This window comes from Crinia signifera, chromosome 4 (genome assembly GCF_055691185.1).
Source record: "Crinia signifera chromosome 4, ASM5569118v1, whole genome shotgun sequence".
Classification (NCBI taxonomy): domain Eukaryota; kingdom Metazoa; phylum Chordata; class Amphibia; order Anura; family Myobatrachidae; genus Crinia; species Crinia signifera.
The window spans coordinates 246,406,278-246,430,563 of record NC_139220.1 but is presented as its reverse complement, the minus strand read 5'-3'; the positions used below and the strand labels follow the sequence as shown (position 1 = coordinate 246,430,563).

The 24,286-nt window shown below is 40.4% G+C and overlaps 1 protein-coding gene across 4 annotated transcripts in view; it reads right to left on the bottom strand.

Annotated features, from left to right (window-relative positions):
• The window catches only part of NTRK3 (neurotrophic receptor tyrosine kinase 3), a 572,243-nt gene that overhangs the window by 395,108 nt on the left and 152,849 nt on the right, over positions 1–24,286 (bottom strand). For all 4 annotated transcript variants that reach the window (XR_014473528.1, XM_083184207.1, XM_083184208.1 and 1 more), the window contains exon 4: positions 17,186–17,257. Coding sequence is in view for 3 of the 4 variants with exons in the window: in XM_083184207.1 (XP_083040333.1) it covers positions 17,186–17,257 (72 nt within the window). In the remaining variant the exon portion in view is untranslated. The remainder of the gene's footprint in view (positions 1–17,185; positions 17,258–24,286) is intronic.

The window sequence follows — 24,286 nt, the reverse complement described above, 5'->3', positions numbered from 1 at the left end:
AGCGAGGCAGCGCTGTGTGCTAAGAGATCTGAGTGATCTAGCATCGCTCAGAACGCTCATCTCCCCGTATCGCTACATGTGTAGGCCCCATAGGAAATGCTGGATTCTTCTTTGTGTGAGAAGTATAAATAAATAAAAAATGTTCCTATGAAAAAAAGTGAATAATAAAAACAGACAACATAAAGACAAAGGAGAGATGCCTGAAACACATCCAAGGTATGTTAACCCCTTCACGACATTTGACGTATATATACGTCATGGCCGGGAAGTACTTCCCGACCGTTGACGTATATATACGTCATGGCTTAAAACTGTCACTGCGTCTAGAGACGCAGTGACAGAGGGACGTTGTCTGCTGTCCCTGACAGCAGACATGTCCGTGCATGCCCAGGGGGGGCGGCGATGCCGCCCCCCCGTCGGCGATCGCTGTGATTGGCTGTTCATTGTGAACAGCCATTCACAGCGTTTTCTGTGTCACCGGCGAATAACGTTCGCCGGTGACACGGGATCGGAGGTGATTGGTGCTGTAAAGTACAGCACCAATCACCGCGGGGTGTAAGGGTGACACTGGTGTCACCCCACCTCACCCCTCCCGCCCCCAAAGGCCGTGATTGGTCCGTCGGACCGACGGACCAATCACAGCCATGGAGGGGGGTTTAAACTAACGGTGACTGCACTGCAGACGCCATTCCGGTCTGGAATAGCGTGCAGTGCGGTCACCGTGCCCAGCTGCCGCCTATACTGACCAGAACCCATCCAAAATACTTACCTGATCATTGATATTGCTTATGCTTGTGACATCTTGTGACATCCTGTGACATCTTGTGCTGCTGCGATTTATTAGATAGAGAGAGAGTTAGAGAGAGAGAAATAGAGAGAGATAGAGAGGCCTAGTGCTATATTTTGTGCTGCTGCAGTGTGATAGAGCTATAGATAGAGAGATAGAGAGAGATAGAGAGAGATAGAGAGAGAGAGATAGAGAGAGAGATAGTGACAGATTGTGCTATATATTTTTTATATAACTGAAAGAGATAGAGAGAGATAGAGAGAGATAGAGAGGCCTAGTGCTATATTTTGTGCTGCTGCAGTGTGATAGAGCTATAGATAGATAGAGAGAGATAGAGAGAGATAGAGAGAGAGAGATAGAGAGATAGTGACAGATTGTGCTATATATTTTTTATATAACTGACTGCTGCCCCCCCTTTTGTGCTGATCAGTATAAATTAACTGATCAGCAACTTTTTGGGGGCGCAGGTTTTTTTTTATATATAGATATACCTGTCAGTGCTGCAGTGTCATAGAGTGATAGATAGTGAGAGATAGAGAGATAGAGAGATATAGTGACAGAGAGTGATAGAGAGTGCTAAATTTTGTGTCTGCTGCCCCCGCCTTTTGTGCTGATCACTATATCTGAGGTGATCAGCAACTTTTTGGGGGTACAGAGGGTTTTTTTTTTATATATACCTGTCAGTACCACCAAAGGTTGTGCACCTGCTGCCCCTCACTGGTAATCAGTGTCGCATCACTGATCACCTTTTTTTATTTTTTGTGAGTGCTGTGGGGTCTTTTTTACATTTTTTTTTTTACACACACTGTGATTTTGTGTGTGTCCTGTGGCCACTGTGCGCTGATCAGTGACGTACATCACTGATCAGCTTTTTCGGCACAGGGTTGATCTATTTTTTTTTTTTTTTGGATCAAATTCCTGTTGCCTTTGAGCGCTGTTCAGTGACGGACGTTACTGACCAACATCTGTGCTCAATTTTTGGCGCAGGACCTTTTTTTTTTTTTAACCCCTTCCATTTTTTATTTTTTTTAACCCCTTCCATTTTTTTTTTTTAACCCCTTCCATTTTTTTTTTTAACCCCTTCCATTTTTTTTTTTTGAACCCTTCAATTTTTTTTTTTTTGTATTTTTTTTTTCTGCACTACATACACACTACACACTACATACCCCCCGGGTTGAAATAAAGTTTGTACCCCCCCCTACACTATACACGTGTTGAAACATTTCACTACCAGTAACACAAAAATATAAATGGCATCCCAAATGTCATCCCAAATGTCGTCCCAGTCATCCAGGAGAATGTATTCGGTGGAGGAGGCATATGCCATGCTTGCCTCTGACTCTGACACAGCCAGTGAGGCAAGCGGGGAATTTGAAGGATTTGTCTTAAGCTCATCTTCCTCCTCTGATGATGAGGGACCCCCTCAAAGACGCCCCCGTAGAGCAGCTGAGACCCCCCCCCCAATAATTGATCTCGTATGGACCCCACCACCAGACAATTTTGAGCCCCAGGTTCCTGAGTTTTTGGCCATCCCAGGAATCCAATTTGATTCAACAGGTCTCAGAGAAATTGACTTTTTCAAATTATTTTTCTCTGATGATTTTATAAATTTAATGGTGGACCAAACTAATTTATATGCCCAGCAGTTTATTGCTCAAAACCCCACGTCATCATTTGCTAGGTGGACCCCTGTAGATGCAGTAGAGATGATGACGTTTTGGGGTCTGGTGTTACATATGGGCATAGTAAAAAAGCCACAAATTAGGCAATATTGGAGTACAGATGTTCTGTACAGCACCCCATTTCACCGTATGGCCATGCCCCGGGCTCGTTTTGAGGCAATCCATAAATTTATACATTACACCGATAATGCACAGTGCCCACCCAGAGATGATCCCACCTTTGACAGGCTATTCAAAGTCAGGCCGGTCATTGATCATTTCAGTGCCAAATTTGCAGAGCTATACATCCCTGATAAATGTATTAGTATCGACGAGTCCCTTATACATTTTAAAGGAAGGGTTAAATTCCGCCAGTACCTTCCCAGTAAGAGGGCAAGGTATGGCATAAAAATGTATAAGCTGTGTGAAAGCACCACAGGGTACACCCACAGGTTTAGGGTATATGAAGGGAAGGATTCAAGAATTGAACCACCAGAATGCCCCCCCTCCCTCGTAGGTGTTAGTGGAAAAATTGTCTGGGATTTAATGCACCCCTTCCTGGATAAGGGTTATCACCTCTATGTGGATAACTTTTACACCAGCATCCCCCTGTTTAAGGCCCTTGGTTCAAGAGGTACAGCAGCTTGCGGTACTGTGCGCAAGAACCAAAGAGGCCTCCCCAAAACGCACATTGCCCAAGTACTAAGAAGGGGTGAAAGCAGGGGAATATGCACCGAAAATATGTTGTTGGTCAAATATAAGGACAAGAGGGATGTCCTTATACTGACAACAATTCATGGAGACAGTACCACCTCCATCCCTGTACGAGGTACCAGTACCCACACCTCAAAACCAAATTGTATCCTAGATTACAATAAGTACATGGGCGGAGTGGATCTTTCAGATCAGGTACTGAAGCCGTACAGTGCCCTGCGGAAAACAAATATCTGGTACAAGAAGCTGGCCGTGTATATCATCCAGATGGCACTGTATAACGCTTACGTGCTATTCCGTTCTACCGGCCAGAGGGGGACATTTATGCACTTTCAAGAGGAAGTCATAAAGGGCCTAGTATTTGGGAACCAGCAGGCAGAGGGCCCCAGTACTTCTAGTACTGGCCCCCGTATTGTACCAGGGCAGCATTTTCCCAACGAAATCCCCTCCACTGCAAGAAAGGGCAGGACACAAAAAAGGTGCAAAGTTTGCTATAAAAAGGGAATAAGAAAGGAAACTATTTTCCACTGTGAAACTTGCCCCGACAAACCCGGCCTATGTATGAAGGAGTGTTTCAAAATATACCACACATCTATGGATTATTAGGTTCATCATTTCACCGTGCTTCGGGGGTCTTGCTAATGCCATATAGCACCCACCATTCATTCCACCAGAATCTGAGCTGCAAAATCCAAAAATCACTCCTTCCCTTCTGAGTCCTGCCATGCACCCAACTGGTATTTTTTGGTCACATGTGAGGCATTGCCGTACTCGGGAGAAATTGGGGCACAGACTTTGGGGTGCTTTGTCTCCTTCATTCCTTGTGAAAATGAAAAATTTTGAGCCAGAACTGCATTTTTGTGTAAAAAAAATGTAATTTTTCATTTTCACAGCCCAGTTGTACCACAATTGGTGAAACCCCTGGGGGTTTGAAATGTACACTATACCCCTAGATGAATTCCCTGAGGGTTGTACTTTGCAAAATGGGGTGACTTGTGGGGGGGTTCCACTGTATTGGTAATGCAACATAGCACCCACCATTCATTCCACCAAAATCTGTGCTGCAAAATCCAAAAAACACTCCTTCCCTTCTGAGTCCTGCCATGCGCCCAACTGGTATTTTTTGGTCACATGTGAGGCATTGCCGTACTCGGGAGAAATTTGGGGAACAGACTTTGGGGTGCTTTGTCTCCTTCATTCCTTGTGAAAATGAAAAATTTTGAGCCAGAACTGCATTTTTGTGTAAAAAAATGTAATTTTTCATTTTCACTGCCCACTTGTATCAAAATTGGTGAAACCCCTGGGGGTTTGAAATGTACACTATACCCCTAGATGAATTCCCTGAGGGGTGTACTTTGCAAAATGGGGTGACTTGTGGGGGGGTTCCACTGTATTGGTGCTTGGGGGGTCTTGCTAATGCGACATAGCACCCACCAAAATTCCACCAGAATCTGAGCTGCAAAATCCAAAAATCACTCCTTCCCTTCTGAGTCCTGCCATGCACCCAACTGGTATTTTTTGGTCACATGTGAGGCATTGCCGTACTCGGGAGAAATTGGGGCACAGACTTTGGGGTGCTTTGTCTCCTTCATTCCTTGTGAAAATGAAAAATTTTGAGCCAGAACTGCATTTTTGTGTAAAAAAAATGTAATTTTTCATTTTCACAGCCCAGTTGTACCACAATTGGTGAAACCCCTGGGGGTTTGAAATGTACACTATACCCCTAGATAAATTCCCTGAGGGTTGTACTTTGCAAAATGGGGTGACTTGTGGGGGGGTTCCACTGTATTGGTAATGCAACATAGCACCCACCATTCATTCCACCAAAATCTGTGCTGCAAAATCCAAAAAACACTCCTTCCCTTCTGAGTCCTGCCATGCGCCCAACTGGTATTTTTTGGTCACATGTGAGGCATTGCCGTACTCGGGAGAAATTGGGGCACAGACGTTGGGGTGCTTTGTATCCTTCATTCCTTGTGAAAATGAAAAATTTTGAGCCAGAACTGCATTTTTGTGTAAAAAAATGTAATTTTTCATTTTCACTGCCCACTTGTATCAAAATTGGTGAAACCCCTGGGGGTTTGAAATGTACACTATACCCCTAGATGAATTCCCTGAGGGGTGTACTTTGCAAAATGGGGTGACTTGTGGGGGGGTTCCACTGTATTGGTGCTTGGGGGGTCTTGCTAATGCGACATAGCACCCACCAAAATTCCACCAGAATCTGAGCTGCAAAATCCAAAAATCACTCCTTCCCTTCTGAGTCCTGCCATGCACCCAACTGGTATTTTTTGGTCACATGTGAGGCATTGCCGTACTCGGGAGAAATTGGGGCACAGATTTTGGGGTGCTTTTTCTTCTTCATACCTTCTGAAAATGAAAAATTTTGAGCCAGAACTGCATTTTTGTGTAAAAAAATGTAATTTTTCATTTTCACTGCCCACTTGTATCAAAATTGGTGAAACCCCTGGGGGTTTGAAATGTACACTATACCCCTAGATGAATTCCCTGAGGGGTGTACTTTGCAAAATGGGGTGACTTGTGGGGGGGTTCCACTGTATTGGTGCTTGGGGGGTCTTGCTAATGCGACATAGCACCCACCAAAATTCCACCAGAATCTGAGCTGCAAAATCCAAAAATCACTCCTTCCCTTCTGAGTCCTGCCATGCACCCAACTGGTATTTTTTGGTCACATGTGAGGCATTGCCGTACTCGGGAGAAATTGGGGCACAGATTTTGGGGTGCTTTTTCTCCTTCATACCTTCTGAAAATGAAAAATTTTGAGCCAGAACTGCATTTTTGTGTAAAAAAATGTAATTTTTCATTTTCACTGCCCACTTGTATCAAAATTGGTGAAACCCCTGGGGGTTTGAAATGTACACTATACCCCTAGATGAATTCCCTGAGGGGTGTACTTTGCTAAATGGGGTGACTTGTGGGGGGGTTCCACTGTATTGGTGCAACATAGCACCCACCATTCATTCCACCAAAATCTGTGCTGCAAAATCCAAAAAACACTCCTTCCCTTCTGAGTCCTGCCATGCACCCAACTGGTATTTTTTGGTCACATGTGAGGCATTGCCGTACTCGGGAGAAATTGGGGCACAGATTTTGGGGTGCTTTTTCTCCTTCATACCTTCTGAAAATGAAAAATTTTGAGCCAGAACTGCATTTTTGTGTAAAAAAATGTAATTTTTCATTTTCACTGCCCACTTGTATCAAAATTGGTGAAACCCCTGGGGGTTTGAAATGTACACTATACCCCTAGATGAATTCCCTGAGGGGTGTACTTTGCAAAATGGGGTGACTTGTGGGGGGGTTCCACTGTATTGGTGCTTGGGGGGTCTTGCTAATGCGACATAGCACCCACCAAAATTCCACCAGAATCTGAGCTGCAAAATCCAAAAATCACTCCTTCCCTTCTGAGTCCTGCCATGCACCCAACTGGTATTTTTTGGTCACATGTGAGGCATTGCCGTACTCGGGAGAAATTGGGGCACAGATTTTGGGGTGCTTTTTCTCCTTCATACCTTCTGAAAATGAAAAATTTTGAGCCAGAACTGCATTTTTGTGTAAAAAAATGTAATTTTTCATTTTCACTGCCCACTTGTATCAAAATTGGTGAAACCCCTGGGGGTTTGAAATGTACACTATACCCCTAGATGAATTCCCTGAGGGGTGTACTTTGCTAAATGGGGTGACTTGTGGGGGGGTTCCACTGTATTGGTGCAACATAGCACCCACCATTCATTCCACCAAAATCTGTGCTGCAAAATCCAAAAAACACTCCTTCCCTTCTGAGTCCTGCCATGCACCCAACTGGTATTTTTTGGTCACATGTGAGGCATTGCCGTACTCGGGAGAAATTGGGGCACAGATTTTGGGGTGCTTTTTCTCCTTCATACCTTGTGAAAATGAAAAATTTTGAGCCAGAACTGCATGTTTGTGTAAAAAAATGTAATTTTCCATTTTCACATCCCAGTTGTACCAAAATTGGTGAAACCCCTGGGGGTTTGAAATGTACACTATACCCCTAGATGAATTCCCTGAGGGGTGTAGATTGCAAAATGGGGTGACTTGTGGGGGAGGTTCCTAACTTTTAGCACTTATGGTGCCTAGAAACCTACATGGTGCCTAAAAAAAAATCTCATAAAAAGGAGGCTCCAAAATCAAGTAGGTGCTCCTTCTATTATGAAGCCTGTGGTTTGGTCAACGTGCACACTAGGGCCACATATTGGATATTTTTGAAAACAAAAGAATTGGGGGAATCAATTTTTAGTCACATTTCTCTAGTAAAATCTACTGTATTCATTAGAAAAATGTATTAAAATTGAAACTCTGCAAAAAAAAAGAAATTTTGAAATTTCACCTACACTTTGTTTTAATTCCTGTGAAACACCTAAAGGGTTAACAAACTTCCAAAATGCTGTTTTGAATACTGTGAGGGGTGCAGTTTTTGAAATGGCATCATTTATGGGGGTGTCTCACATACAAGTCCCTCAAAGTCACATCAGAACTGAACTGATCCCTAAAAAAATCAGTGTTTGAAATTTTCTTGAAAATTTGAGAATTTGCTATTCATATTGTAAGCCTCCTAGTGTCCAAAAAAATTAAAAGGAAGTTGAAATAATGATGGAAACATAAAGTAGACATATGGTCTATGTTAGTTATTAACTATTTTGAGTGGTATGATTATTTGTCTCACAAGCAGAAAATTTAACATTTTGCAAATTGCTAAATTTTCAATTTTTTCACGATATTTTGGTATTTTTCACAAAAAAACACAGACTGTATCGACCCAAATTTACCACTAACTTGAAGTACAATGTGTCACGAGAAAACAATCTCAAAATCACTGGGATAAGTAAAAGCAAAAAAAAGTTATCCCCACTTAAGTGAGACATGTCAGATTTGAAAAAAAGGGCTCTGTCATGAAGGCACAAACTGGCTCTGTCATGAAGGGGTTAATAAAAAGTTCAATCTGGGTTAAACTAGCAAAGGCACAGTTTCATATGATCTACTTTGCTTTGGAACATTCTAAAGAATGAAAACTGTTTTCTTACAGTCTTGAAGAAAAACAAAAATGTCTTCAACACAGCAGGCACCAATGGGCAGAGGGCAGGGGGTTGTAAATGGAGACACAAAACACTTTCACTCACCCCTGCTGGGAGATGATGTGAGCTGTAGGATGAAAAATTTGCTTTTTTTTTTCCTGTTTGCTTTTTTAAACCCAAGTTGTACGAGAAAACTATTTGCAGCCTCTGAAATTGATCTTCAAGTTGCAATCATTTCATCGGAAGTTACCAAGGAAAGGTATATTTTCACTGTAAATTTGAGGATACAGGCAAAAAGTCACAGTGAAGGTGAATGTCTTTGCAGCAATTACTTTTATCTTTGATACATTATAGAAGACGTGGCCCAAACTCAAAATCTTCTGTATAGCAAATGGTCATCCTCATTGGGTTAGCTGGCAGATAGTAATGTGCATTGGTACATTTCTAATTGGTCCAAGGTATGCGGGGCATTTAATTATAATGAACCCTCTGGTGTCCTAGAATGGCTGGCGCAGCAGATAGAAATCACAGGGAAAATCAATGGAACAAAGCCAAATTCTACATCACTGTGGCAGCTGACAGAGAAGACAGGACCAGAACAGAGACTACACATGGACTCTCTCTGCTCTTAATCTGGTAATGTTTAACAGTTGTGCTGGAAATTATGGTCCATGGTTCCGCTCCAACAACTGTATGCACCACATTGGAGGAGCAAACAGCAGGCAGAGATAAACTGCGCTAAAATGAATGGTATGCCGCAATTAAAAATGAATACATTTATTAGTATATACAAAGTATAAATAGCAGGGGGATTTCCAATATTAAAAAGACCGTGTGGTGTACACAGAAATAAATATATAAAAATATATTTTACAGCATTTCATTTTCAGAATAAAGTCCTGGGTATGACCTAGGATTTTGAACCCAGGTGCCACCCAGATGCACCCAGGGTCATACTCCGCTAACACTGTGGTTCCAACCTGGGTTATTACTAGATCAGCACCTTTTACACTGAAAACAGATGCAGTCTCTCTTCTGCCCGCACTTGGAGATGACACCATCTCCGAGCACAGGGAAATCCGGGACTCCTCAAGCTTTAACAGTAACCCAGGTCATTCCTGTATCTAAAGATGGTTATTAACTGCATTGGATTGCCCGGCTGCTTGACCTGTTTTTTTTTTTTGGGACCCTTTCAGACTAAGCCACCTTCCAGGTCGACACGTTAATAACTCAGGTGATTGTGGCAATCTGAAAAAGGTAGAAATGTTTATAACTCATATGAGTGATATGATAATAAATGTGGTGTTTATTATTTACCACTTGAATTGGGATAGGTATATTTTCATCTAGTCTGTACTATACTCTGAAACCTCTGTTACCAGTTAAATGCTATCAAATAGTCATACAAAACAATCTAGAGGTTAATGGATCATGATAATATATTGTTGTTAATACATTTTCATCATTTATGACGGTTACAAATCAAAGTAATCTGCCCAGTAGAAGGGAAACTGTTTGCTAGACACTAACTAATGTCACCATAAAATGACTCACTGTGCTACATTCCTGTGCATCATATCATATTCTTGCAAGCTTGAGTACACAGGCTAATATTCTTAGTAGGAAATTGATGATCGCTCAGCAGTGAACTGGGGTATTTACAAATACATCTAAACCATTTTCCTGTTGATCCACTAATCTGCCCATTTTTCAAAAATATATTTTGCTATTTTGTTTACTTTTTATCAAATGAGTTTGCTGCCATAGGTTTATATATTGATGAATAACCAGGTTTATTGCTAAAATGATATTATTTTGTGCAAGCGACTAATGAAAGATTGTGCTGGGATGTACAGTAGTCCGCTAAATCAGTTGTGAAGGGAAGTGTTAAATACCATGTCTTCACGCATGGCAAAAATTTGTCTTATTTCAACGGCACTAATTGTGTCTCCTCGATAATATGCTCATTACAGACAATAATAATCTGTCCTTCAGATACCTGGAATTACAACTCTTTGCTGTTCACATGGTAATCACTTGAGAAAAGGAAAATGCCAAGATGGCATTCCGACCCATTAACAATGAATGAAATGTGTTACTGAAACCAACACAGCTTCACGAAGAGAACTACAAGGCCATTAAACAAGATAATAAAAAGAAGTGCTAAACCCGTAAAGTAACTGTAATGCAACTTAAATAAATCAAAACAATTCCAGCTGTACTGTAAGTAATGATGCACTGACATAGCTACAGATGTGTCCTCATACACGAAGACTCAATATATCATGCAGAGCGATATAACCGGCACACGTGAGTCTTACTGGCACCACAGATGCAACAAAACACCACTCTGTCTATACCAGGAAGCTCAGACTGCAACTTTCAATTGCACAGGAATTAATTTTAAATTAATTAATTATTTAATTAAATATGAAGCAATATAGAACTTGGCATGAAAAACAGGACTGGCTCCTACCACTTCATATACAGAATCATTTGCACACAGATGTAGAGGTGTCGCATACCAAATTAATCAATCTTGTTAAGCATTTATTTTGGATCCGATTGTTTAATTTGTGCACGTACGCTGCACATTCTAGTGAAAGAGATGCTCTATGCTAGCTCAGTCACAAAGGGCATGGCATACTAAGAAGGGCTGTGTGGAATGACTGTAGCAATGGTGTATTCATCTGTACAACATAAGATCATCTCAACATAATTATTTGTGAAAAGTCACAATAAAATGTAGTTACATTTTTAATATGCACATTTAATCCATTTCAGAAAACTATACACACACACACACACACAGATTACAGGTGTAGTTTACATACAGCCAATAGAACAAATGGCTTGGTTCTGTACAATGCACATTTTGAAATACTGGTGCATGGTAGAGTGTAAGTATAGATGGATACTGAGTAGGGAAGAGAGAATCAGAATCGTATTTCAAATAATGCTCAGGAGGTTCTCCCTCAACCCATCATCAATGAGAGCAATGAGTGTCAGAATGTACTTGGTGCAATATAGACACTAAGACACTATGGGCGACATTCAATCCCAAATTCCGATGGTCAGGACGTCCTGACAATTGGAATCCTGGGCTGTTTTCACCCAGCTTGACTGAAACTCAACAGCTGGAATTTTATGTTCCAGCTGTCAAGTGTCGGAAAGTGGGCATGTCTATGAAACAGATTTCAGATTTTTTTAAAAACGGGCATGAATTAGACAATCCGCGCCCATTTATACAGAACAAATCCAATTTGTTTTAAAGTCAGATCTGTTTTGTTGGAATCTGCCTTAACTGCTGTCGGAAATCGGCAGCATTAAATAGACAGCCGCTGCTATTTCCTGTCGGAATTGGTAGCATTGAATAGAATGCGGCTGCTATTTCCCCCGGGTGAAATAGCGGCCGAGATTGAATACCCCCCTAAGTGATGGAGTGTTTTCTATAGCAACCAATCAAATTCTACAAAATGATGTATCAAGCACCTACTAAGTAGACGTGGACCGCAATATGTGATACTGTACCACCACTGCTTCTGTATTATCATATTCCAATCACTTACATTTTCAAAACCGGCACTTCTAGACCTCCATTTCAATCACTGCTTGTAATGAGAATATAAATGTTTTGTAGAAAGGCAAAGATAGAAAATCCTGCACTTTGCCTGATCTCTGACCTGTTGCAGGCAGTCTACAGCACATATTTTAAAATAAGAAAAGCATATTGTTTTTGAACTGATAATCTTGGCTGCAAATAAAATGCTTTTGAATTCACTTGTATTACTTTTGCAGCATTATTTTGTACTGTTGTCTTGGTATTCTATAAAAGAAGTGCCAGGGCAGAATTAGATTTAGTCATGTTGTCCATTACCTTAAACGGAAGGCAACTAATAACTGACACATGTACTTTAGTCACATCATCAGACAGCTCCTGCTAGTGGCTACTGGAAAAACTACAACTTCCAACACTCCCAGGGGTTGATAAACTCTTCAATAGAGACCGCACTTGAGCACACTTGTTTGCTTGGCCATAGGTGCCGATTCTGTGGGTGCTCAAGGGCCCGAGCACCCACAGGAATTAATGAGCACCCACGTGCCCCTAACTCCAGAGTCCCAATGCAAGGGCCACTGTATTTGCTTGTTGAGCCTTTCAACAGGCTTGAGCACCCACCAGCAAAAACATAAATTGGCACCTCTGTGCTTGGCCCATTGGTACATCTAGTACCGATTTTCCAATACATACAAGGTTATCTGGTGGGTAAGAGGACACTTTAGTAAAGCTCCTCTACTGGAGCAGAAGGAGTTTATTAATGTTTTAAATTTACGTCAACACAAATTTGAGCAAATTGACATGAAAATCAAAGAGGCATATGTGCATTACTGTCACTTTACTGAGACTTGTTTTTGCTTTTATGCTGAATACGAACTCACATTCACTCTTAGCTGTAATGGTTTTAATAAGGAGCTGGTAAGAAAATGTTGCACTGCCTAAAACCCAGCATCATCTGTCCCAAATTAACAGTGATTTAATCTTAGAAACTAAGGCAAAGTTTAGGGGTTTGTTTTATAGTAAAGTTTATGAACCTCTGAAGTCCGATATCAAATTCAATTAAATGACTGTTTGTATTCATGAGGACATATTTACACTGTTTAACTTGTAATGCTAAATGTTTAGTCTTTAGAGTTAGAAAAATCAATATGTGGTTGTACAAAGTACAACATTATTTGGAACACGAGGATTAAAAGAAATTATACATTAGTCAAGGCTAAAACTAATTGGTGTTATAAGTAATGCACTGTTAAGAAATAAATATTCCTGGTATAGCATTGTTTACTACATGGTGAAATTTGCTAAGAACTATTTATTGGCTAATTGATTTGCAGCTCTTTGTTATCAGTTTTTATGTTCTTTCTGTTAATTTCACTAAGTGGAATTCAATTGGTATTTCCCTTGGCCGGCACTGTAAGGCAATAAATGGAGCAATTCAATTGTTGCTCCAATCGGGCGCGATTAGCCCTGGGGAGACACATTTCAGCTCACCATCCCTGGGGGCGGTGAGCTAAAATATGCAAAAAGTGACCCGTTTGGTCACACAAACTATACTTTTTTTGGAGTGCCTCCCTTAGTTTAGCCACATAAAAAAAAAATTGAATATCGCCTCTTAATCTCTTTTTGCTTAAAATGGAAGATTGAGCTTGATAAAACAAGTGAATCACCCTCTTTATCTCTCTAGTTTGGAAGAGGACAGAAACAATAATAACAACAATCACCTAATGTACAGCGAATCAGATTACTGGTATTTTCAAAGAAGCAGAATATTATTAGAGATAGGTGTGCTGATTATAGTACTACACTACAGCATATTACATTTTATATGGACATATGTCTTGGGGGGAGATGTTTCAAAACTTTTATAGAGGTCAGGTGCAGAAGGTGCTTATACCAACTAATTACATTCTATCTATAGAATTCACAAAATAAATACTAGCTAAAATATGATTGGTTCTGTAAGAAACACCTCAACTTTTGCTAAGAAAATGTCCAAAGGTATAAGCTGAACAGAAACTGCCCTAGTGTGTAAAGGGGCAAATTAGCTTTTAGGTACATACAGTAAAAGTAGAAGAACAAAAGGATGACTAATAAGATTAAAGAAAAAGAGTTAGTGTCTTGTTAATGGAGACAAAACAAATATATATTCATGCCCACATAAGTCACATTTACACAATATAAATAGCTATCCAAATGACTGCTTGTAGAAAAACTGTCTGAGTGTTTGCCTGTATGTGTGTGTGTGTTTATGAACATTGAAAAATACAAACAGTGGAGTATTTAGTGATCACCAGCAAAATGCATTATCTCTGAGGAAGTCTTGATGGATGAAACACATTGGGACTCTATTATAAGTATAAAGACATGAAAATACCGAACCCTAATGGACATTTTATAAGATAGGCATGCTTTGGTATTTTATCCCTTGCTAGTTGTTTCTGTATTAAAGTTTACTGGTGGGTCTATTTTCATTAGTAATGAGACTTTCCATCTAGGCACCTGTATGTATGATGTTCTACACTTGAGGTGTCTACAGAAAAGATTACACATGCTATCTATTATACATGATCATGACTAAAATATTCGATCTATATATATTATTGCTGAGTCCTGATTAACTATACACTCTATTATCTTTTGTCATTTTTGTAAATGAATTTATGTCCACACTCCTAAAATTTCCAACCATTAAGAATTAAAGGTTACCCTGGTCTCATTGGAATTGATTATTGAATCAGATAAGCCATACAGATTTTATCCATGGCACACACACTACTTTTTTTCTGCACTTTTGATGGTGATCACTAAATACTACACTACATTATTGGTATGCGTCTTTTTATGTTTGGTTTTTTTTTCCAGAAATTCCACACCCAGATGCCTCTGCTTCATTTTTAAGGAGGTATTTGATATCAGAATATTATTTGTTTCTTCAGCTATAGATTTTAATTGTGGGATTTGTATTACGGTAGTTAGATATACTGGGGGTTATGCAATCCCGGATCACGGGTGTCGATCCCTTCTGACAGCCGTGATTCGGACCCGTTTGTGTTTTGCCCGACAGCAAGATGGCAGGTGGGATTCAATGTCCTGTCTGATGATCGATGAAAAGTGGGAGTGTCCGTGTAAACGGCCGTTGGATTGTTGATCTGCGGCTGGGAACACAACAATCCACGGCCGTTATGTCGGTAAAAACATCATTTCCTAGGGCCCAGCCGCTATTTCCCCTGTCAGGAATATCGGCGGGAGATTGCATACCCCCCCACTCACTGTATGCATAACACTGCAACATTCACATTTAATTTATGTAGTGCCACATTTTGTATTCTGAAGTTCGAAGCATTATAGAGACCTTTAACAGATACATATACATCACATGCACGGTATAAAAGTTCCTCTAGAAAGCATCTGATGGTATTACAGTAATCATAGGAAGACTTACTGTATATCATTTTTGTATGCACTGCAAGCAGTTTCCATTATACAGATTTATTGGTTACATCCTCCTTAAACAAAACGGTGTTTGTAAAGTTTTGCAGGATAACAAAGCGAATTAAAGATAGCCAGCTTTAACTTATACTCTGAAGTGTCATAAATCCTTCAATATCTCAGCATGCGGAGAGAGAATCTATTTTTTCTTTTATTTCAATTTTGAGTGATCATCCGTGGCAAAAAAAAAGCTTGAAAAGTTAATGAAATTTTTATGTGCACTGGGATAGGTGTAACGGACTTTTTGGTGCTGTGAGATGATGAGATAATCACTGAAGCTTTGATCACTTATTCAGGTGACAAAACTGGACAACTTCAAGAGCGGAAATTAAAAAGAAAGAAATTCTGCTCTGTACATTAATGGGCTATCTGGGAAGCGAAAGCCGCAGCAGCGGAGGAGGAGGAGGAAGGCAGTTCATTCCCACCACAGTGGACATTAGCATTAGGGTGGACAGAGATAAATGTTTCTCACTTGGATGTGATTTATGTGTTGTTTAAAAATACAAAAGTGAATTAATGCACAACAAACTTGTGCTGTTAAACAAATTAATTTAAACATAGAGAACAAAAGACTGAGCTTGCAATCTGGCAATAGAGCTATGTTTTATTTTATGACGAATTAATTTCTGTGTTCATGGGAATTAGTAAAACTGTAATGATAATAGTGATACTGATTATGAATACTTAGAAATACACGTGTACATATTAGTTAATCAATCTCAACCTCAATGTGTAGAGACTACACAATTGCCCATGTGTATACCTTACTTATTACTTATATTTAGAAGGTTTGATACATTTACAGCTTGGACAATAGGAGTCTCCCTGCAGTTCCACCTACAACCGATTTTATCAACTTACTGTACTAAGAAGATCCCAAAAAAAACTAAAAACATGGTCGTAACGTTGTTTTTATGTTTAAAGTGTTATATATATTGACAAACATCACAATTGAAAACACCAAAGCCCTGATTCTGAGTCAAACCTCATCCACAATGCCAATGTTCATGAAGTTGAGGGACTTTTTGCTACTGCATGTGTGCGAGAAACCCTAAACACTATTGCAGTGCATGTGTTACAATGTGCGTATGCACAGTTGCTACTGAAACAAACAGCATCTACCTGTTCTAGAATGTACTTGATGAATGCTTCCTCAAAGCTAATTGGTTTCTATAGACTAATTTCCACATATCTACTCTTCGTTGCTTGATACGCAGCCCCCTAGGTACATATGATTGGCATTTTGTTGCAAAAGAGTTGATACAAAGTAGCAGATTAAGGGTTATGGTATATATAGTCTACCAGTGGTGGCTCCAGAGGTAGAGCTGCAGCATAGTTCAAAATCTTCAATAGGGGAGTCACAACAACTGCCAGTGAGTCAGTTTGGAATTTAATTTGGTGTGACTCCCTTATTTGAATTTCAAACTGTGCTTGAGCTCCATCTCTGGAGACACCACTGGGGTCAACTAATGACATGTTGACCTTTTGCTTGCGACAACCTTTTGTCTATGTCAACCTCCTCAGTGTCAATCTATTGACTGTTAACATAGACAATATCAACCTATAGTTGATATAATCTATTGACTGTCAACATAGACACTATCGACCTATAGTTGATATAATCTATTGACTGTCAACATAGACACTGTCAACCTATAGACTATAGCCTAAGTCGCCAAGTCAGTGGAACTCCAAATAGCCTGATATGGGGATGGGTGTAAGAGGACACATCTGTATGTGTGTATTTTCATTTGTGTGTGAGTGTGTATACTACATAAGAAATACTCATGTTATCTCCTTTTTAAATGTTTTTCTCACCAAATATTAATCATAGGTAAATACAGAAATGCAGTGAAACATGAATAAGGCTACAGATGAATACTTAAACTAACAGGTGAAAAAAAAAATGAAAGTCTCTACTTACATATAGTGCAATTGTGGATTCTTGGAAAACGCCCTTGGCTGTATGCTTCTGAGTCCTGAATTCTTGATTGTTCTGTAAAAAGGTTTTTTTTAAATAATATTACTATTTGAATATCTATATAAATATTGAACTCAAAACTGCAAAACAAAATAAGAGTTATATTTTATTGAGTGAGTAGGCAAAATTATATATATATATATATATATATATATATATATATATATATACACATATATATATATATATATATATATATATATATATATATATATATATATATATATATATAGATTCCTTCTTAGGGCGGCACTCACTTATTCAAGAAGACACAAACTCATGGAGTAATTGAAATCTACGTTTCGGAGCTTTAATCACACTCCGTCATCAGGATACAAAATATCATATGCAAACACAAGCAATTTATACATACCCGACCCCCAGTGCACGAGGATGCCAGGGATGCCCGGATCACGGCGGTACCGTGTCTCCACGTCATCAAACGGTGCCGGCTACCATGTACTCCATGAGTTTGTGTCTTCTTGAATAAGTGAGTGCCGCCCTAAGAAGGAATCTGAATTTTGGAATACCGGCAGGAAAACCAGGGAATGCACCATTGAAGTTGGAGCTTGCTGAGGTGTGCTGGCCATCATTGTGACTGCATATATATATATATATATATATATATATATATATATATATATATATATATATATATATATGTACGAAGCTTGAAAGGTGATAAAATGGTATATATATATATATATATATATATATGTACTAAGTTCGAAAGGTGATAAAATGGAGACTGATAAACAACCAATCAATCAGCTCTTATCTGTCACATTACAGGCTGTGTTTTAAACATGACAGTTAGAAGCTGATTGGTTGATGGTTTATTATTTTCCATTTTATCACTTTTTAAGGCTTAGTATCTCGCCCAATGTGTGGAACATTTTAGAGCCTCAATAGTACATAGTACAATACCTTCAGCTTCATTTCCTGGCAAGCACCAGGAAAGTAATAAAAGTTATTACCCTCACTAATGTGTGCAATTTAAAATGAAGCTTAAATGTAATCTTTATATTAATATAGTTGGTATATATTTAATGTGGATAACTTGGGACAAAAATTCTCTAATACAGTAATATCGTGACACGGTTGAGGCTACATGTTGTAGCTTCATGTCTCAACTTTAATGTCAAAGATATAGAAAATTCAACAATGAGAGGGACAAAAGGCGCTAGGTATTTTTATTTGATTATATTATCTACTGCCAAGGTAAACTCAACTGAACACAGTAGTGACAAACATAAATATAAGTTACTTTATACCAACAAGACAGAGAAAAAAAGTGCATGATTCTATTTAAAATTATTGTTAATGCTCCCGATTCAAAGTTTCTTTCGGCGAATCGGGCTGTTTTCACCCCTTGCGGTGAATCTTTTTCACTGAAAATCTGATTCACCCTATTCAATGCTCACTGTTTGCGAGGAAGCGAACAGTGAATGCCGGCCAGTTCTCAGTTTCATGCTCGCTGCAATTTGCTGGTGTATTTCAATGGGGTTTTCACTGTGATTTGATGAGAGTGTATTCAATGCTAGGATGGCGAACTGCGTTCAGCATGATTTTCACCATGATTCACCATTTTGCATTCGACATCTTTTTAAGGTGAACTGGAATGTGATCATTTAAAATAAAGGGGTTTTTTTGTGTCAAAAAAATCATTAATTTTATTTTGTGAAGGTGCATGCTATTTTTATTTATGTGCTTTCAGCACATGAATATATAATTAAATATTTTCTTTAACACTTTCGCCAGCAGGGGGCGGCGAGCCGCTCAGTAGATATTCACTGCACACTGGTCCCGCTCACTTAATATGCACGAGCGGGACCAGTGCAGCAGCTGCCTCCACCGCATCCCCTGCCAGCTCTCTGGGGGGCAGCACTGTGCTTCCTGTGTCCCCGGGAGCCCTCCTTCTCCCCCACACATTCTGGGGTAGGCAGGGAGGCTTCCATCTCCCTGCCTGCCGCCGTCCCCGGCTCAAGGGCAGCGAGCCACTGAGGCATTGAATAGGGTGAGAGGGAGGGCTGGCAGTGAATGCTCCAGCTCTCTGGAACCCTGCGAATGTGCAGCGAATCCTAAACAGGATTCGCTGCACATAGCAATAATTATCATTGAATACTGCCCTTTGAGTGCCAACATCTCTGTGAGAGATGTACAAACTATCCGGCATCGCTGATATTTGTTATATAAATAATTGCTACATAAGGTAAACTTTACAGGTCATTATGATGAAGTAAAATGTTTGCTTGGCAATTTTACACCTATTTTGACAAATTCACTTGGCACTCAAATGGTTAAATAGACATTAAAGATTATAGCTCACAAAACTACTATTCCTCATTTCTTTGGTTTAAGTAGTTCTCAAATGACACTGTAGATCTACTGGGTGAGATTTAATAGGATGAGAGATTCAGAAAGTGAGAGATTTGGTAAGAAATCTCCAGTTTTTCCAAAACAATTTTATTTGGTTTTGTTGGAGTACAGGTAAATAACAGTCTGTTAACAGTAGAGATCTCGCTTTGCACATGTACATCATATATTCAAAGTATACTGTCTCTTCCCATACGAGCATAATGAACATAAATAAAACATGACGTTTTAACAAGCTATGTTGTTCGGTGTCTTCTGTATTCTTCTCACAAAACATATCGTGACATACGAATATATATAGAACAACATACCCTTAACTAGTTTCCCCAACTTAACCTCCCTTCCCTCCTCCCCTACCCCTTCCCCTCCTCCCCCCCCCCCCTACCCACCCGCCCACATCAGGTCCTGAGTGCAATTCAATCCCTACTAAGAGATCTAGTTAAATACCATGTTGTGCCTTCATATAAAGAATAAATACGTTGTTGGGTTTCCCCATCCAGTGAATCTATGTACACCCCCCATTTGCGCATAAAACCTTTGACTCCCTGCTCTATATGTGGGATTGTGGAACGCCTGTCTAGGTGAAGGATGTCTAATAAACTTTGCTTTACTGAATGCAAAAATGGTGGGGAGGGCACCGTCCAACTTCTTAGTATCGTTTTCCGGGCTACCGTTACCACCATAGTGAGAAATGGCCTAAGTTCGGTTTTCCTGCCCTGCAGGTTCCAGTTTTTAAAATCTGCGCATAGCATTGCCAGAGGATCCTTGGTCAAGTGTAAATGGCATATTCCATTTATGAATCCCATCACCTTATCCCAAAATTTCCTGATGCGTCCACAATCCCACATACTATGAAAGAAGTCCGCCTCCATGCCCTTGCATTTCAAACACCTTCCCGATTCTCCTGGCACAAAGTGTTTCCTCCGTGCCTGGGATATATAGGCCCTATGTAGGGTCTTGATGTGAACCTCTTGCAATTGGGCAGATTTAAGTATTTTAAGAGTCTTTTCCATCGGTTTCATAAAGGTCTTAGCTTCTACAATACTCGGTATGTCTTTTTGCCATGCTTTGACTGCCTCAGTCCAAATATTATCCGGCAATGCCGGCAAAAGATCACTATATATATATTTTAATCTGAACGGTCCTGTTGTGCTGAGTACAAATATCGAGTGTAGAATATCTGGTAATTCTGGATTTAACATGGGGGGTGGTAGCGATTGCGCATAATGGCGCACTTGGAAAAACATAAACATGTCGCTGTTGGGTATCGTGTATTTATCTTTAAGGTCTTGAAAGGACATTACTTTTCCCCCAGGGTCAAATACGTCTTTGATAGATATTATTCCTTTTTCTGCCCATCTGCGATAACCTGCCGAAGCAGTTCCAGCAGGGAAGGCTGGGTTGCCCATCAGTGGGGCAAATTTTGTGACCGTGTGTTTTCGTTTTAATTTCTTGTTGATATCAACCCAGACTCTAAAGGTGTCAGCAAACATTATATTATTCAGGGCCCCTGAAGGAAGTAAGTTCTTTGGCATATGTAGCAATGCCGCTAGAGCATGTGGGGCTACCAGTTCTCCCTCCAAAGCCCTGTGTGTATATAACTGGCTGTTCAACAGCCAGTCTAGGATGTAGCGTAGAAATACTGACTGGGTGAATGCAGCAATATTGGGGATCCCCAACCCCCCCTCGGACTTTCTGATAAATGTCTTATGTCTTGCCATACGTGGCTTCTTTCCCTGCCACAGGAACTGAAAGAAACTTTTATTTAGTCTGACCATATCTTTCCCTGTTAGTTTTATAGGCAGCATCTGGATACAGTAAGAGATTTTGGGGAAAATTATGGATTGCAGTGCAGCCGCTCTACCCATCATAGATAAGGGTATATTGTTCCAGTTGTCTAGTATATTTATAATTTTGTCAACAATAGGGGTAAAATTCAACTGATATAATTTGGACAGGTCTCCCGGAATCTGAATTCCTAGGTATTTAATCGATTCTGTAGTGACCCTGAATTGACTGAGGGTCGGGGGCATCACCTGAAGCGATCCCCGTTTCCCTATCCATAAGATCTCGGACTTACTCACATTTACTGTATATCCCGCAAATGATCCGAAGGATTTGATTACCTTTATTATCGCTGGCATGGATGTTTCTAGGTCAGAAGCAAACAAGAGCATATCATCAGCGAAAAGGCAAATCTTTGCCTCTGTATCCCCTACTCTTATTCCCTTGTATCCTTGACATTTCCTTAATGCAATAGCCAATGGCTCCAGTGCAAGCGCAAACAGGAGGGGTGACAGGGGGCATCCCTGTCTGGTCCCCCTTTGTATTTCAAAAGGGGCAGAAAGGTATCCGTTGCAAGCTATCTGGGTGCGCGGGTGCCAGTACAAATTTTTAAGAAGATCTACAAATGTTGATGGAAACTTAAAACGTTGAAGTGTTTCAAATAAATGATCCCAGGTGACCATATCAAACGCTTTTTCAGCATCCATAGATATAATCGCCTGATCACCTGGGATCTCCCCTCCCTTTACACCCTGAATCACTGCTAATACCTTGCGGACATTTATTGCAGAATGTCTGCCGCATATAAATCCCGTTTGGTCCGGGTCAATCACCGTTGGCAAGATATATTTTAGCCTTTCCGCCATGATTTTGGTCAATAGTTTGTAGTCTACATTGAGTAGTGAAATCGGTCTGTATGATCCTGGGTCTTCCATGTCTCTACCCGGTTTAGGCAGGACTTTAACCACTGCCGAATTAAAATATAATGGCACCCGCTCACCAGAAATGATAGCATTGAACACTTTAGTTAACGTTTCCCCCACCTTTGGCCCTAATATCTTATAGAATTCCCCCGAAAACCCGTCTGGACCCGGCGCTTTTAAGGGTTTTAGCCTGCCTATGGCCTGCTTGACCTCTTCTTCAGTGATGGGGGCGCTAATGTGTTCCCTATGTAAGTCCGAGATCTCAGGTATGTCAACTGAACCCCAGAATCCCTCTTTTTTGGCCTGATCTATATTGTCTTGACTATACAGTTTAGTATAAAATTTGTTAAATATTTCCAAAATTTCACTGCCTTTGTGCGTCAGTTTATTTTCGGGGGACCTGAGGGAGGTGACTACTGCTGATGGTCTGGTTCCCCTAAGGAGGTTGGCCAGGTACTTCCCCGTTTTATTGCCATTGTTATAGAACTGAAAATTGGAGTTGGATATATTTTTAGTGGCTTCAGCCGCTAGTATCGAATCAAAATGGGATCTAGCTTGTATATATTTCTGTTTGTCTATATTTGAATGGGTTCTTTTAAATTGGGCAAAGGAGGTTGTCAGTTCTTCCTGGGCTTTTAGGACCAGGGCGGCCCTATCTCTGCGATGTTTACCTACAAATGACATAATTTCCCCCCTGAGTACTGCTTTCGCAGCCTGCCACAGCACTAATGGGTCCAACTCCTGACCATTGTTGTTATGATAAAACTCCTCCCATTTTGCCTCCAACATATTGCGAAACCTAATAGAGGAAGACAAATATGCCGGGAAGCGCCATTGGCTGTGAGTCCCAGTATCTACCGACGTGGCTATGTCACACCATATCAGCGAGTGATCCGATATGCAGACTGGCTCTATGCCGGCATCTAAAATGTGAGACAGAATGGAGGAAGCAGTAAGCACGTAGTCAATACGGGACATGGTACCATGTGCAGCTGATAAACACGTGTAGTCTTTATCTGTCGGGTATAGTAATCTCCAACAGTCCACCAAATGTAATTGATCAGTGATGTATTTAATATCTATTTTGGGTGGAGAGAGTATTCTTCTAGGGCATGCCGAGCGATCCAGTATCTGATTAGCTACCATGTTAAAGTCTCCTCCTATTATCAAAGGGGTCTCCGAATAGGGGTACAGCTTAGCCAAAAGTTTACGGAAAAATTGTCTAGAGGAGGAATTGGGGGCATATATGTTACATACAGTATACTCTTTATTGTGCACCTGTACTTTAAGAATGAGCATCCTGCCTTCCGTGTCTGTGTAAATTGGGGTGATTTTAGCATTCAGGGAAGCCTTCACAAGGACCGCTACACCTCTGGCCTTTGACCCAAAAGATGCTGAAGCTGCCACAACATATCCCATTGACCCAAGTTTTGCATGTTCCGTGTCAGTGAGGTGAGTCTCCTGTAACAGGGCAATATCTGCCTTCTGTTTTTTAAGGTAAATAAGAATTTTTTTACGTTTTATAGGAGAGTTCACTCCACCCACGTTCCATGAGCACAATCTTAAGACTGACATCCTATAACATTTCTAACTTTTATCCGTAGCATTGCCCCAGGACCTGTAAATCTACCCTCCTGTACCTCCCCCCTCCCCCTCCCCTTCCCACAAACCAAATTAACAGTAAACAGTAAACAAACCGAGACCTCTATGAGATCCGGGTCATAACATGAACAACCAAACCGGAGAAAGTCTTTCTCCTCGGCAACAATTTGCCTAATACTTGACCTCCGGAGGTAAAGGCCCCTCTCAGGGCTCATCTCTCTCTCGCGCTGATCCTCCCGGAGTAGCAAGGCGGGCTGGCACCCCATTATTTAATCTAAAGTCTTTCAACTCCTATAGCTATAGTATATATTGACAGGACTCATACAATAAACCTTTTCCAAGTGTTCCACCAGTTCAA